Source organism: Centropristis striata, chromosome 2 (assembly GCF_030273125.1).
Source record: "Centropristis striata isolate RG_2023a ecotype Rhode Island chromosome 2, C.striata_1.0, whole genome shotgun sequence".
NCBI lineage: Eukaryota > Metazoa > Chordata > Actinopteri > Perciformes > Serranidae > Centropristis > Centropristis striata.
Window position 1 is genome coordinate 27,758,223 of NC_081518.1, and position 15,334 is coordinate 27,773,556.

The following is a 15,334-nucleotide window of genomic DNA, read 5'->3' on the forward strand; positions in this document are numbered from 1 at the left end:
CCCGTATTTTTACAGCAATTTGTTACAGTGTTGATACAGCGTCTCATCTTCCCCCCTCCATGCTGATTGTGACCTGACCTGAACGTGACACTGCTTGAGCTTCTCAGCCAATCACAGAGCGATAAATTACCTTCTTCTTCCTCTTCCTTCGGTTTTATGGCGGGTTGCAACCATTGCTTATTAGGTGTATACCGCCACCTACTGTACCGGAGTATGTAGACGATAAATGCTGCCTTCCGTTTCCACTATACTCCTTCCGTTTCCACTATACTTTCACTCACACATACATACATTCTCCTTTCACATACATATATTTTCACTCACACATACATACATTTTCCTTTTACATACGTATATTACTTATAATATGAAAATGTATAAATATGAGAGTGAAAATATATGTATGTGTGAGTGAAAATATATGTATGTGAAAGGAAAATGTATGTGTGAGAGTGAAAATATATGTATGTGAAAGGAGAATGTATGTGTGTCAGAGTGAAAATATATGTATGTGAAAGGAGAATGTATGTGTGTGAAAGTGAAAATATATGTATGTGTAAGGAGAATATATGTGTGTGAGAGTGAAAATATATGTATATGAAAGGAGAATGTATGTATGTGTGTGAGAGTGAAAATATATGTATGTGAAAGGAGAATGTATGTGTGTGAGAGGAGAATGTATGTGTGTGAGAGTGAAAATATATATATGTGAAAGGAGAATGTATGTGTGTGAGAGTGAAAATATATGTATACATATATTTTCACTCTCACACACATACATTCTCCTTTCACATATGAAAGGAGAATGTATGTATGTGTGTGAGAGTGAAAATATATGTATGTGTAAGGAGAATGTATGTGTGTGAGAGGACCAGAATGAATTATGGCTTGTACGGCCCCTCATACTTTCTTGCCCCTTTGACCAAACGTTCCACTAAGTTTCATGAAAATATGTTCACAGCATTTTTAAATGCACATGGACAACTACTCATGGATAACTAACTAACTATTAATGTACTTAACAAAAAGCAATAAAAAAAAATCTTTCTGCTTTTCCTCACTTTTCTTTCACGTTTCTGTCAACAGATGTTAAGTGTACTCACCCCTCCAATGAGGGGACCCAAGATAATATCATCATGTTCCAGGACCCACTTGTCCTAATGGGTAAAAAATGAAACATTAAGAGATGCATAGCAGTGCTGTTTTAAACTGTGGGAGGAAAGAAAGGAAAAGAGAATTTGAAGATCATTAAAGAGCAAGTTTAGGTTTGCATGTGTGCTCATCTGTGACGACTATAGAAACAAAGCAAACTGTGTGTTTCAGCAGCACCTTCACTACAGGTTTCTTCAGCACAATGTCGGATCTCTTGGTGACGTGTTGTCGTGAGGACAGCAGATGATGGATCAGCTGCGGGATGCTGTGGAAGCTTTCACCGTCCAGACGGTACAGATTCTACTGACACAGATGGAAAAGCATTTACAGAAATGACAGAATGTGCAAACGTCCAGGAAGGAGAAAAACGTGATGACATGATAAAAAAAACATATTTAGGAAAGAAAGCCTTTTAAATTGCTAGTCTTGGGTTATTTTAGACTAGAGTTTTTGAATCCTTTTCATTCTGCCTGTATATACCACTTAAAGAAATGTTTACCATGCCATGTTGGTATCAGCACAACCTCACCTACATGACTTGATAATCATTTTATTCACTTGGACTTACTGGATCAAGATTTTAAACCCAAGAAACAAAAAAACAAACAAACCATAAAATCTGATTTTGAAAATGATGATTTTTTTTTTTAAACTTTCAAAACATAATCATGCTCATTGAAGAATTGTATATGTTGCAAATTTGAACAAAGGTTGGAAATATATAACATATAAGAGGTAAAATTAGGAATAACATCTAGTTATATATCTTTATACTAAAAATATTTTACCTTATCTCTGGTTTTCATCATCAAATAACAAAAAAAAAACTGGCATGGAGTTTCAAGCTAATACTTTAGAGGGATGTTGATGGCAGGGAATAAATAAGTTATGTGATTTGATCACGCTGGTGTCATCGGTGACTTCAGATGGTTAAAAGACTCGTGTTGTATCCATATTTTTTCGTTCTAAACATCTAAATTTCTTTTTGATTTACAGAAAATAACATCAAGTAGAAAATATACCATTTATATGCTCTATTACCTTGGGAATTAAAAAAGTAAATGTAACTCTAATTAGCATTCAACGAGTGTATACATATTTAAAAACATATGATGTCAAACACACAGAAACATATAAAGGATCTTGGTAACACTATATAATAACCATCATTTATAAATGGTAAACAGACAGTTTATTAATGTTTAATCATCATTTATAAACCGTATATAGACCATTTAGAAATTAATGTTTAACTAACTACATAATTTATAAATGACAAATAGATGGTATATTAATGTACGTTTATGGTTACTTTACCATTAACAAACAATTAAATTCTAATTAGTAGTTTTAGTTGCACTCATTTTAACATTTTCTAACACCATATTAAGTATGTTAATGATTTTGAAATGATTCATAAACCTTTAAGAAATTGGTTGAAAACATTTAATGATTAAATATGTATACCACTTTGTAAATGGTTAATAATTGGTTTATAAACCATCTATAAACATCACTTACTTGGTTATTGTAAAGTGTTACCAGGATCTTTATATAATGCAAAATGTTGTCTTCAAGTGTCTTTTCCTGTTGATTTACTTACATCTGTGTTCTGAATGAGGAAATGCTTGCAGGATCCTCCCCACTGCACAGAGAGCACATAGCCATGTTTCTCTTGACTCTTCCTCACTAAAAAGTCCCCGTCATGCTTCAGCAGCTGCTGGACTTCCGGTCTGGGGATGGCGCCGTGGTACCAGTTCTGCTGCCCCAGAGGACGGTCCACCTCCTGAACCAGGGTGAGCGCCGGAGGCACCTGGAGGCCAGAAGAGAGAGAAAAGCTGGATCTTTAAAGCTGACATGAATAATGAAACAATAAGAAGTGATGGAAGATAGATTTAGAGACTATTCTGCAGAGAATATGAAGATACTTCAAAGAAGAATCTGTTATATTTTAAAGTCTAACCGCACCACCTTCCATGCCTCCAGAGAACAGCAGAGTTTGGATCGGAGGAAAGAGTTCACACTTAAAAAAAGAAGCTCATAATTCAGGTTTGAAGTCCAGCACAATATAGACACTTACAATTGATTTGCTCAAGATGATCTGTTGCACAGCAGGAACACAGTGATTTTTATCTTCTCTGACTTCTTTAACTCCTCGGATGCTGGAATCCTCAGGCAAAATTTATTTTTCTTTCAGAGGCTCAGTTTAACAGTTTGAGTCAATAAATTGGCCTCATATGAAACTAAGGAGTACATTTATACCCTGTCATATGAGCTTAAAGGGGGTTAAATAATGCTAGGCCAATGTTAGGCTAGATATTAGTGAGGGATCCCTTAGATTCCCTTGACCTCTGACCTCAAAATATCTGAATGAAAATGGGTTTTATGGGTTCCCATGAGCCTCTATTTTACAGTATGCTAATCCAAAGCAGGTTTTTTTAAAATGCAGGTTTCTGAATGCAGAACAAATGTGTTTCTTTCGCTGCTGTTTTAAAACTGGTGTATTTGAATATTTCTGCATACTGGGGTCCTTGAACAGTCTTTGAATTTCATGAATAAAGTATCACTGGAAAGCTGAAACTCTTGTGGATTCAATGAGCCCAATTTTATTAATGTGTGATGTTAGTCTCTGAAATAGCTATTTCATTACAGTGAGAGCATTTCTTCAAACTTGACCTCACTGTATAAAATGAGCTGCTGTGACCTCTAGGACAATCACAGCCTCATGAAACTTTACAACCATAAACTAGAGCATTCAGAAGGTGTATATCTTTCCTAGGTATACTGACAATTAAGGGGGTTTCCCAGCAGTTTAGCAAACAGAAGTGCTCGTCATCCAATCGCAGAAATCTCCACAATTTCAAAAGTTTTTTAAATCAAATCTCAGCTTGAAGTTTTCTATGATGTTCCTCCAGGTCTTAGTGTCTTAATGTGGTATTTTGGAGGGATTTTTGACTATTTTTTAAAATTAATTCTCGTAAGGTCAAAAACTGTTCAATTAAACACTAAATGTGTGTAACAAAGGGTATCGACCCAAAATGTGGTGCAGCAACTTTTAATTGAGCATTACACATATGTGCAATCACCAAACACAATGTTTATTGTAGATTTAAAACTTGAAAAACTCGTATTATTCTTCAAGTTTCCAGCTTTCCGAAGCTGTTCTCCTCTATGTGTCATCTGCTGCTGATCAGGAGAAAGTGGAAAAGGTTAAAAACTAAAAGACTGACAGCATGAGGCCTGTTCTTGTGTAGAGCTCATGTGTGCAGAACAGCTGGGTCATGCTGTGAGTGTCAGTGATGAAAAAACAATAAATGTAAACCAACTTCCTGAGTGGTTACTTAGTTTTAGGTCAGGCAGAATTTAGAATGTGGCTTGATCGACAAACCCAACCTCGATAAGTCCCTCAGTGCTATCAGGAGAGATCATGTGCCTGAGTGAGCTGAGCCGTGCAGTGGAAAGGCCTTCTACAAAACATGATGAATTGTTTGTTGGGCGGTGAGAGGTTTGAGTGCACAAAAACATACTGCAGTTAAAGTTAAGGGCAGGGAGGTGGAAGAGCGAGGAGGGGAAGTGTCCTTCAACTGGAACGAGTGTCCTTCCTTTTACAACGGCCTTCAGTGACATACTGAGAAACTGATATTGTTCCGTGTGAACAATGTGATGTGACATACTCCATCTGTCATTGTTCTGTGAGTCATTATTGTGCCGAGATTGTAACTTTAGTGTTTAACTTACCTCCCATTTGGGTTTAAACAGGCCACTCAGATTGTTTTTGATCCCGTCCATGAGGAGTTTGGAAGGATTTTGGCTGGGGCCCTAAAAAAAAAGAAAAGATCCAAAGCATAATAGTCATTGTTCATCATAATGAAAGGCAGAAATTTTTCTCATCTTTTTATTATCAAAAAAGAATAAAAACAAATGCATATAAGTAATTAAAAGACTTGGTATGTTTTCTTTAAAAGATCGGCAAAATACAGTAAATTGTCGAAAGAAACTTTAAAAACAGCCATTAATGTCTAAATGTCCTTGAAGACATCATAGGCTACAAAAAGGGCTGGAAAAAGTAACCAAAACGAAGCTTAAAATTGTGATATTTCTGTCAAAATCACTTTATTCTACATGTGTCATTTAAAATGTTGCAAAAAAAATGTTTGGAATAACTAGATCCTGTTAAAAACATTAAATTCTGCGCACTTCAGCGACACTGTGAAGCCATGATTGATTATGCTGAGACGAACTGTCATGTGACAAATATTCACTGAAAATCAGACAGAACTGCAGGCTGTTTACACAGAGCAGAGAGGAGAGGACAGGAGAGGCTGCAACGAAGGGTTGTAAAAATGCAAATAATTCAATATGTATAGCATATGGAGACCTCATTTTATTTTGGCACTTGGAAAAGTGTATAGAGCTGCAGGACTTGTATATTGCAGTGGAATACAAGGCCGCAGTGGAATGCAAAAAGAGCAAAAAGAGCTGAGTTCCCAAAGAAATGCAGGTGAGGTTAATTATTTATCGACTCTAAATTACCCATAGGTGTGAATGGTCTGTCTGGCGACTTGCCAGGGTTTACACTGCCTGGATCAGACTCCACTCCCTCCAAACACGATAATAATAAAAATGGTTGTATTTATGTATCTGGTAGTTGTTCAGTGGTAATTAAAGCAGGGACATGATTATGGGTTGACAGAACACCGACCGGTGCGACACTATTGTCATACAAGGAATTTTTTTATCTATGCAAATGAATTGCATTTTTTAGGGGCTAAAGGTGCCCAAAAGTTTTGTGCATGCATCAGAAGTAGTGAAAATGTATATATTTTATGGGTTTTGTGCAAAATGGCTCAATAACCCCCCTGCGATATTTAAAAAAAGTAGCCCTCTTGGTATGTATGAAATGTGGTCAGCACATGAAACGTCCAAAGACCTCAAAAGAAGTTTATTGGTGACATGCCTTTAGGGTTTATCCTCTCATTATAGGATTAAAAAAAAGACATAGAACAGAGAACATACGTTGCTCATGTTGGACGACAGTGAGACGGTGTCTGAGTCGAGCTTCAGAGCACAGGGAGGTTCTTTGGAACCCAGCTGGTCCAGTTTGTCCTTCAGAAGAAGCCTCTGAACCTCCAGCTTGGCTCTGACTCCCTGAGACAGAGCGACCTGCTGCCGGCACTCCTCCATCGCCTGTCTCTTGCTGAACTGGTAGACCCTGGACGAAGCAGAGAGCAGCCATACGTCAGAGAAGATGAAATATATTTGATCTGTTTAGTGTAAGAGACTACACAGACATCAATACATCTTTGTGCTAATATGTTTAGTTATGATTCCTGTTGACTGTTGCAGTCACAAGCCTCCTTTAATGACAGCTTGGCCAGCCTTCATCCCTTAAATCAAGCCCATGTTCTTTATTGATGATAAGCACAACAATTACAGAAACACAGTGTGAAGTCTCAGGCTCCCTGCGGCCAAAACTGCCCAAACTTCTCAAAGCATTTCCTGCTTATCTTTTCAGATACAATATTCAACAGCATATGATTGTATCCTGAGGAATGTTTTCTCAGGCCAGAAATTTTACTCAAAAAAATCTGCTTATGTATACATACCAAGAGTGCAAGAGTTCAAATTTACATGCATTTGAATTCTTGCAGTCCGCTTTTGATGTTGTACAAACTCGTCTGGAGGAATTGGAACTGGTTTTAAATGCTGAGAAATCCAAGCTAATGCTTTTTTCAAATTCTTCGGTTCCCTTGGAGAATATTCCTTCAATTAGAACTGCCCAGGGTAAAACTCTAGAGCTGGTCTCCAGCTACAAGTACCTGGGACTAAATATTGATGGGGACCTTTCATTCAAAGTCCATATCAAAAATTTGATCTCCAAATTAAGGGTGAAGCTTGGTTTTTATTATCGAAACAAGTCATGTTCCTCCCTCAGAGTTCCTGATGTCAGCTACTTTTTTGCCTGTTCTGGATTATGGCGACGTTGTGTGTATGTGTGCCTCAACCAGCTGCCTACAGTCTTTGACTCCCATCTACCACTGTGCCTTGAGGGTAATCACTGGTTGCAGCCGCCTCATCCACCACTGTGAACTGTACGCTAAAGCTGGCATGCCCTCCTTGAATGTAAGGCGTCATACACACAGGATGATTTTGGTCTATAAGGCCCTTCTTGCCTGGTTCCCACTTTTTTTATGCACTTTTCTTCGGAGAACTGAAAGCCACTATGCCTTGCGATCAAATGACATTTTGTATCTCTTTGCTACTCGTGTCAGAACTGAAACAGGGAAAAAGCATTCAGTTTCGCTGCCCCCTCGGCTTAGAATGCCCTCCAGTCTGAACTGAAATTGTGAGATTGAAATTTAACTTGTTTCATTGGAAGATTTCCGCAGCATCTTACGGAAAAGACAACGGCAATCGTTTGATCAGTGCCTGTGTTCTCAAATTGTTGCTGTAAACTCCTGCACTTTATTGCTCTGCACTAAGTATGTCAATGTATGTTTTTATTTATCTGTCTGTCCTGTCCATTGTGACGTGTGCTGCTGCCTTTCTTGGCCAGGTTGCCCTTGTGAAAGAGGTCTTGATCTCAGTGGGTCTTTTATATGGTTAAATAAATGTTAAATAAAAAACTGGTCCCAAAACTGAACTGGTTACAGAATATAAACACCTTGGAATATGGCTTGATGACAAATTTTAATGCCACATTGACAAGTTGCCATTAAGCTGAGGCAAAGAATTGGCTTCTTACAGGAACAGATCCATCCTGTTCCCATTAATATGCAGAAAAAGGGATGTGGAAGCTATTTTTTCTGTGGCGATGTGATCTACAGGGGTGCTGCTCCCTCAACCCTTAGACCTCTGGACACCATATATCATTCTGCTCTTAGATTTATTACTGGTGATGGTTACAACACTCATCACTGTATATTATATGATAAAGTGGGCTTCCCCTTCTCTGGCAAACAAGCGAAAAAAAACATTGACATCTATTCATCTTTAAAGCCATTACCTACCTATTCAACAAGACTACTTGATTGGAATTATAGACACTTCTTGGTTTACTCACAGTTCCCCCTGTGCAGACTGAACTTGGGAAGTCAGACTTTTCTTTTAACGCCCCCGCAACCTGGAATAATCTTCAACTCACACTGAGGATCAATACGCCCATAACATTTTGTCAGTAGCTTGATTGTAGACCTGCCTGCAACAGTTTGCAGCTCTTTTTAGCTTGGGTCATTTTTAATTGCATTTTTACTTAATTATTCACTTTGTATTTGTATTTCTGTACTGTTGGTAAATGTACTTGTCATCACAGTAAATGAGATAAACATCAGCGCCTAGGAGTTTAAATAAAGTGTGCAAACTTGTAATTAAACTAGTAGTTTAACTACAAATGGAATAAAAAATACAGTGAGTGGGCTTTCTTCTGTAAATTTAAATGTAAATATTAGCAAAAACTGTAATTTAGATGAGTAGTCCCTTTATTTTTCGAGTAATTGTGTCCTTGTGACATTATGGTATTTCTCCTTTAATTTTACATGAAAAAGAATCTACTACGGTGACATTCAATTTTTAATTCTATGTCCTTTTTCTGCAATTGTGTTTTACTGTCATTTCTACAAACATTTTTTACAATGTTCATTCATATTTGTATCATGATTCAAATAGTTAAATTACTTTTTGGTCATTTTTTGTATAGTTAACCACTGAAACTACAAATAATTTGGAGCCATAAAAGTAAATGATTGACATTTATTATTATTTTACCATTGCTACTATAATGAAACTGTCTTTGAACAGCCCTGCCACCCTTTTCTTTCATCCTGACCGCTGTGAAGGCATCAGGCAGTCACTGCTACACATTTAGTGCTTCTGCAAAATGGAGAGCATTGATAGACTTCCTAAATATTTATTAACACGTTTTATAGAAGTTAGCCGGCTAACTGAGTGATCCTGCTTGGTGCAATAATGGACTCCAGTTTCTGGGAGAAAGGTGTCCATTGCATAGAAAAACCAAAGCTGACATTTTTTAAATTTTCCATGAATGGTGGGCAATTTAATTTAATTACATATTGATGTGTAGACGGATACACAGTGGTGTAGTGGTTAGGACTTTCAACTCACTGCAAGGGCTGGTTGACTCTTATATTTCAAACCAATTTTGTGAGTTTGATGAATGAGTTTCATATTCTGTGTGATGTAAGTTTTTTTGCTGCCATGTGTTCATTAATTAATGTTCATTAATATTCTGCTAAAAATCTGTCCTTTAGTCTCTTCTTGATTGGATAAAACAATGTTGTTAAAGCAGAAGTGATGTCAGCACTAAGCTTCAAATGCTTTGGAAGAATAATGATCTGGTTGAGGTGACATGGTGGTGTAGTGGTTAGCACCTCGTAACTAGAGGGTTGCAGGTATGTTCAGAATTAAATTATTTTTTCACAAAGTAGTTCAAACTCCTTTTTCTAAGCAGCTTTAGTTAACTAGTTTTACTGTTTCCACTTCTTCCAGAGTGAATAATTGGCAGCTTGCAGAGCTTCCCCAACATTGTATAAACTTTTTTTATGATGTTTTTCTGACAGATTGTTGTATGATATGAGATTGATGGCGAGTAGGAACCAGATTGGCTTTCAACTTCCTCAAGTTGACAGATTCTCAGGTATAAGAGATCACGCTAGGTCAACCGCATACAGCTCGTCACTGTTGATTTACAAAATGTTGCTTCAAAATAAAAACCAAAGGGCAGCATGACCTCCACTCCCCTCACCTCACTAACACCACCTCCACCATATGTGCTCCCCAGCTGCTCCTTAAAAGGTATCAACAAATAAACACGCTGTTTCCGGGCATCCTGCAGGAGCTCGTTAATGACTTGATCATTCCCACTGGACTGTAAACCTCTAACACCGTCTGACAGCCTCATCAACCAAGACAAATGAGGGACTTGTGAGAGTGCCATAACTCTGACCATATTGCTGTATTATAATTCATAAGGCACTTTCATTCCCCTGAGACCACACTGGTTATTGCAGTTGCACAGCCAGGAGCTCACTGAACTCCCCGAGGGGAAGAACCGCCTGCAGAGTCAAACTTCAGTAATTTGTCTTCACGGCTACCAAAGGTTCTGTGCTTTTGTTTTGAAACCTTCTCCTTGACCTCTGCATGCAGCATCACAGCTTCATCGATTCTGCTTGTGTCTGTGGTCCGCTCACCTCTGGCCCTTCTTGACGCCTTCCCTCTCTGCGTCGAGCTCCAGCTCAAGCTGTTCCACCGAAGTCTGCTGGGAGCTCAGAGTCCGAGCCAGATCCAGCAGCTCCTCCTCCACCGCAGTCAGCCTGGGAGAGAAGGAGACGGAGATATCACATAAAGGGAGGAAGTAATTGATGCATAACAGTCAGAGGAAATAGGAGGTAAAAAAAAAAGAACAAAGAGGAGGAAGTAGTTGAGACACTAAAAAGGAAATCAGAGTTCAGATGAGATTGCGTTGTTTGTTCTCACTTGTGCTGGACGGTCTCGATGGTGAGGTCGTTCAGTTCAATCTCTCTGGGATTCAGCTGCTCTGTGTCCTCCAGAAGAATGCTATCAAAGTCTACACAAGCAGGAGTCTCCCCAACAGACCTGCAAACACAAACAAACAGTATTATCACTCTGGGAGGCGAGCTTTCATGATTGCATTGTTGCCATCTGAGAGGAAGCTTTTCCTCAGTCTACCTGTTCTGTTGGACGAAGCTCTCATATTCTCGGTGTGGATCGATGGCCGTTAGAGCAGAAGATATCTCCCTGTGGATCCGCACCACTTCATGATGGAGGAGAGAGGAGATGTCAAAATACTCCTGCAGGATCTCCTTTCTTTCACATGAAAACAGGAAAATACAAAGTCAGTGTTTTCAAGGACAAATTCAAACATACAACACACTCCATTTGTGCATTTTTCCAGCATAAGAATTTCTGGTTTGGTTAGTTGCGGGTTGATTCATATCAGTGTTGTGAAAACCTTCTTTGAGACACTTATCTGAGACAAGCAGTCCATCACATTTCCACGTTTGGATTCTTGTCATATTTGTGTTATTTCAAGCAGGGCTTGTTTTCAAACTCTGTATTCAAACATGCGGTGACGCCTGAGATGTGACAGCTGACTGTCAAACATTTAATGCATGAAACTACCAAACTCAGATTATGATTTCCATTCTGATCTTCACACCTTATTACCTCCACTGAGCAGGTTATGTTTTCAGCTTGTTTGTTTGTCTGTTTGCCTTTTGTCAGGGCTGAGCTGCATCATAACAACAGCCCTTTGTTTGCCTTCTTCTCTGGTGTGTTGGTGAAAAACTACAGTGCAACAATGGCGGACTTGCACACAGAGAACAAAAGAGTTTCAGACTAGAGTCTCGATTTAAATGTTTCTGTTTGATACAGTCAGGGCTTTACAGACAGCGAAAAGAACATTTCTCTCCATGTTGGACTTGCCTCAGCACAAGATGCATACAGTCATGGAAAAAATATTAGACCACCCTTGTTTTCTCTAATGTCTTGTTTATTTTAATGCCCGGTACAACTAAAGGTACATTTGTTTGGACAAATATAACAACAAAAATAGCTGATAAGAGTCTAATTTAAGATCTGCTATCTGGCCATTATTCATGGTTTTCTTGATGATGATTTTGGTTATTATCCAGACAAATGTACCTTTAGTTGTAATATAAATTGAAGAAAACAATGGTCTAATAACTTCTTTTTCCATGACTATATGTTTGGGCAAACAGAAAAACACTCAATACCACCAGTGTAAAGTGAAGTCATTCACAAGCACACACACACACACACACACACACACACAGTGCATCTTACAGTATGAGCACCATCTCCTGCTGCAGGGTCTGCAGTGCACTCAGCAGGGCCGGCTGGATCTGGCTGTAGTGGTGTTGGTGGTAAACTTGAGCCGCTTGCACTGACAGCACATACTCATTATGCAGCTCGTAGAGTTTCAGTGAAGCCTTTACGTATCGCTCTTTAGCCTTGTCTCGCTCTTTATCTGCACAGATAGACACAGGGAGGGGGTTGACACATTGTGCCACAATGGAAATGTACAAATCAGAAACAAAACAGACTGTCATCAGAGTGAAACTGATTCTGTTCAGAGAAGTAAAGTGATTCCAGGATTTCTACCTTTATTAGCCTCCTGGTACTTCCTCTTAGCCTGAGCTGCATCTCTCGCTGCCTGTCTGTAGCTGCTCCTCAGCCTCTCCAGCTCTGTCTGGGTCACCTGTAGCAGCCAGTGGTGGCAAAAAGCATTGAGATCCCTTACTTAAGTAAAAGTACTACAACAGTAGTAGTAATACAACACTGCAGAATTACTCCGCTTCAAGTAAAAGCCCTGCATTTAATACCTTACTTACGTAAAAGCACAAAAGTATAAGCATCAAAATTTAAAAGTACTCTTTATGCAGAATGGCCTACTCTGGTTGTTATATATAGACTACCGCTCAAAAGTTTGGGGTCACTTAGAAATGTCCCTATTTTGTAAATAATTAAAATAACATTAAATTGTTCAGATATACAGTCTAGACATTGTTAATGTGGTAAATGACGATTAAAGCTGGAAATGGCTGATTTTCTCATGAAATATCTATTATATATTGTCAGCAACCATCACTCCTGTTTTCCAGTGGCACATTGTGTTAATCCATGTTTATATTGTTAAACAGCTAATTGATCATTAAAACACCTGAGCATTATGTTAGCACAGCTGAAAACTGTTTTGTGCTGATTTGAGAAGCAGTAAATTGATCCTTCCTCAGGCTAGTTGAGTATCTAGAGGTAAAGTTTTGTATTCTACAGGTTAAAATTATTTGGATATCTACCCTTGTCAATGCCTTTACTATATGTTCGAATAATTTTGTGACTCATTTTATGAATAAGCCGTTTGTTTTCATGGAAAACAACAAAGACATTTTCTGGGTGACCCCAAACTTTTGAGCGTTAGTGTATGTTACAAATGTATTATTGAATTATTATTATTATTATTTTACATTAACGTAAGTAGCATTTTAATTTTCTCAAAGTAGGACTCATTTTAACTACTCAATATACTGTTATGAGGTTTAATTTAAAAAATGTCTAATCACTTTAAAATGTTCCTGGTTTTCTTGTTAAATCTTGACCTGAAAAGTAACTAAATCTGTACAATATTTACCTCAAAATGTAGTGGAGTAGAAGTATAAAGTTACATAAAATGGAAATACTCAAGTAAAGTACATGTACCTCAAAATTGCACTTCAGTACAGTACTTAAGTAAATGTACTTAGTTACATTCCACCACTGGTAGCAGCACACACCCACACTAACATGCACAAACACACAGATGGAAAACATTCATTGGAAAGATGTCAGTTGTTCAGAGAAGCCATTTGTGTGGTTAAACTGCCTGCCAGTGTGTGAACGCCACCTGATACAGGAAGTGGAGAGTGGTCCTGTTATGTTTCATTCAGGGGAACATGAAACAACACAAGACATAAGAGGAAATGATCTTGAAAACTTCAAGACTGATGGCATTGTTGTTTAGTCATAATCAAACATCTATCTATTGTAGCACACAGCGGCTCACACCAAACCAAAGTGTCCGTCTGCACAATAAAGTCAGAAAATTAAAATAAACAAACTGGCAGATCGACGGCCAAACAGCCGCCCAATATGGAAGCATCATTTCCCTGATGTAATTGGGTAATAAAAACAGTGTGGAGCAGCCAACAGTTTGAGATTTCATCAAAATGCATTTGCACACACTCTTTCCAGTCTATTGAACCTCATTTCATTCGACGACTGTTATAATGTGATGCTCATCTGCATGTCATGATGGTATACGGGAGAAAAATCAACAAACAGATTTTAAAGCAACAACTTCTGCTGAGAATCATTCCATATATGTAAACAGGTATGTCGCAATATACTGGTATTGACAATATTTAAAAAGTGAAATTGTAAGAATATATTGTCAATAATCCAGGACCTTCTAAATCATTTCAGTACCTTTCTAATCTCAATGACAGAAATCCCAATAAACACAGTTGACAATGAATTTGACTGATTTTAATTTTTTTAATAGATATAATATTGTTATCCTGAATTATTTTGGCTACAATAATCATGTGGTGAAACTCTGATATGGTGAAAGCCCCAGTAAACACTTTTTTTGCAGACATAATGGTCATTATATCTGCTTTTATTTCAAAATACCAAAACTTCCACAAATACCAAAACTTGACTGCAATAAAATTCTGCTCTGTGTGTTATTTTGAAAGTCCAACAAAAAAAAACTTGGTATTGCTTCATAACTACTGAGATAGGGATGGTGATTTTTAAGTATATCAAAGCTTAGAATGCAATAAAATGAAGTAAATATACAAATGAAAGTCAAATTTAGTCAGTATCGGTTCATGGACACTCTTCTGTTTTATGTTGGGAAGACTATCATTATTTAAACTTCCTTTGTGTGTGTGTGTGTGTGTGTGTGTGTGTGTGTGTGTGTGTGTCTGTGTTTTAGGCTCATACCTTGCTGAGTTCCTGCCTCAGCAGGTTCCACTGCTCTGCGTAGGTTTTTCGGAGCTGCTGTTTGTCCCTGATGAGCAGCGTCAGTTTGCTGATGGGACCGTTCAGAAGATCCTCAGAGCGTTTCTTCGTCACCTGACTGAGGGCGTCTGTCTGAGAGACCAGCACGCTCCATGACTGAAAGACAGACAGACAGGTACAAATTCAGGGAGACAAGACAAGACTCCTACACACATTTTAACCTCATAAGCTTCATTTTTATTTAATGTCAATAGATGTTTAGATTTGTTTACACATCATGTTCTTCATACTTGTTACATTGTAAGTAACTAACTGTGAACTTAGAATAAATAATAAGGTAAATCAGTAAATTAAATAATAATAATAACGTTAGAAAAAGAAGAAGAAAGACAAATTAGATTAGTGTAAACATGTACATTCCAAGGAAAAACATTTTCATTAACTGAAATAAAAATATAAAATGAGAGTTTTAGAAAAAACGATAACTAACTGAAACTGTAGTGTGTGGTGACAAAAATAACTAAAGCTAACTAAAATTAAAGTGTATAATATATGTCCTTCGTTTTCATCTTTGTCAACTTTTTTCATACATAAGCCTTTTTGGTTAGTAATTTACTCCATC

The 15,334-nt window shown here is 37.8% G+C and overlaps 1 protein-coding gene across 2 annotated transcripts in view; it reads right to left on the reverse strand.

Moving 5' to 3' along the window:
• fes (FES proto-oncogene, tyrosine kinase) overlaps positions 1 to 15,334 on the reverse strand; it is a 33,514-nt gene that overhangs the window by 12,038 nt on the left and 6,142 nt on the right. Inside the window, exons 3-13 of one of the 2 annotated variants that reach the window (XM_059359368.1) lie at positions 14,695 to 14,868; positions 12,313 to 12,409; positions 11,995 to 12,178; positions 10,858 to 10,995; positions 10,645 to 10,764; positions 10,359 to 10,481; positions 6,169 to 6,364; positions 4,891 to 4,971; positions 2,756 to 2,965; positions 1,330 to 1,452; positions 1,104 to 1,157 (exon numbers count right to left, since the gene is read on the reverse strand). In XM_059359368.1, coding sequence (XP_059215351.1) covers positions 1,104 to 1,157; positions 1,330 to 1,452; positions 2,756 to 2,965; positions 4,891 to 4,971; positions 6,169 to 6,364; positions 10,359 to 10,481; positions 10,645 to 10,764; positions 10,858 to 10,995; positions 11,995 to 12,178; positions 12,313 to 12,409; positions 14,695 to 14,868 — 1,500 coding nt within the window. Of the gene's footprint in view, positions 1 to 1,103; positions 1,158 to 1,329; positions 1,453 to 2,755; positions 2,966 to 4,890; positions 4,972 to 6,168; positions 6,365 to 10,358; positions 10,482 to 10,644; positions 10,765 to 10,857; positions 10,996 to 11,994; positions 12,179 to 12,312; positions 12,410 to 12,542; positions 12,827 to 14,694; positions 14,869 to 15,334 lie in introns of those variants that run through there. The other variant, XM_059359377.1, reaches the window with a different exon arrangement.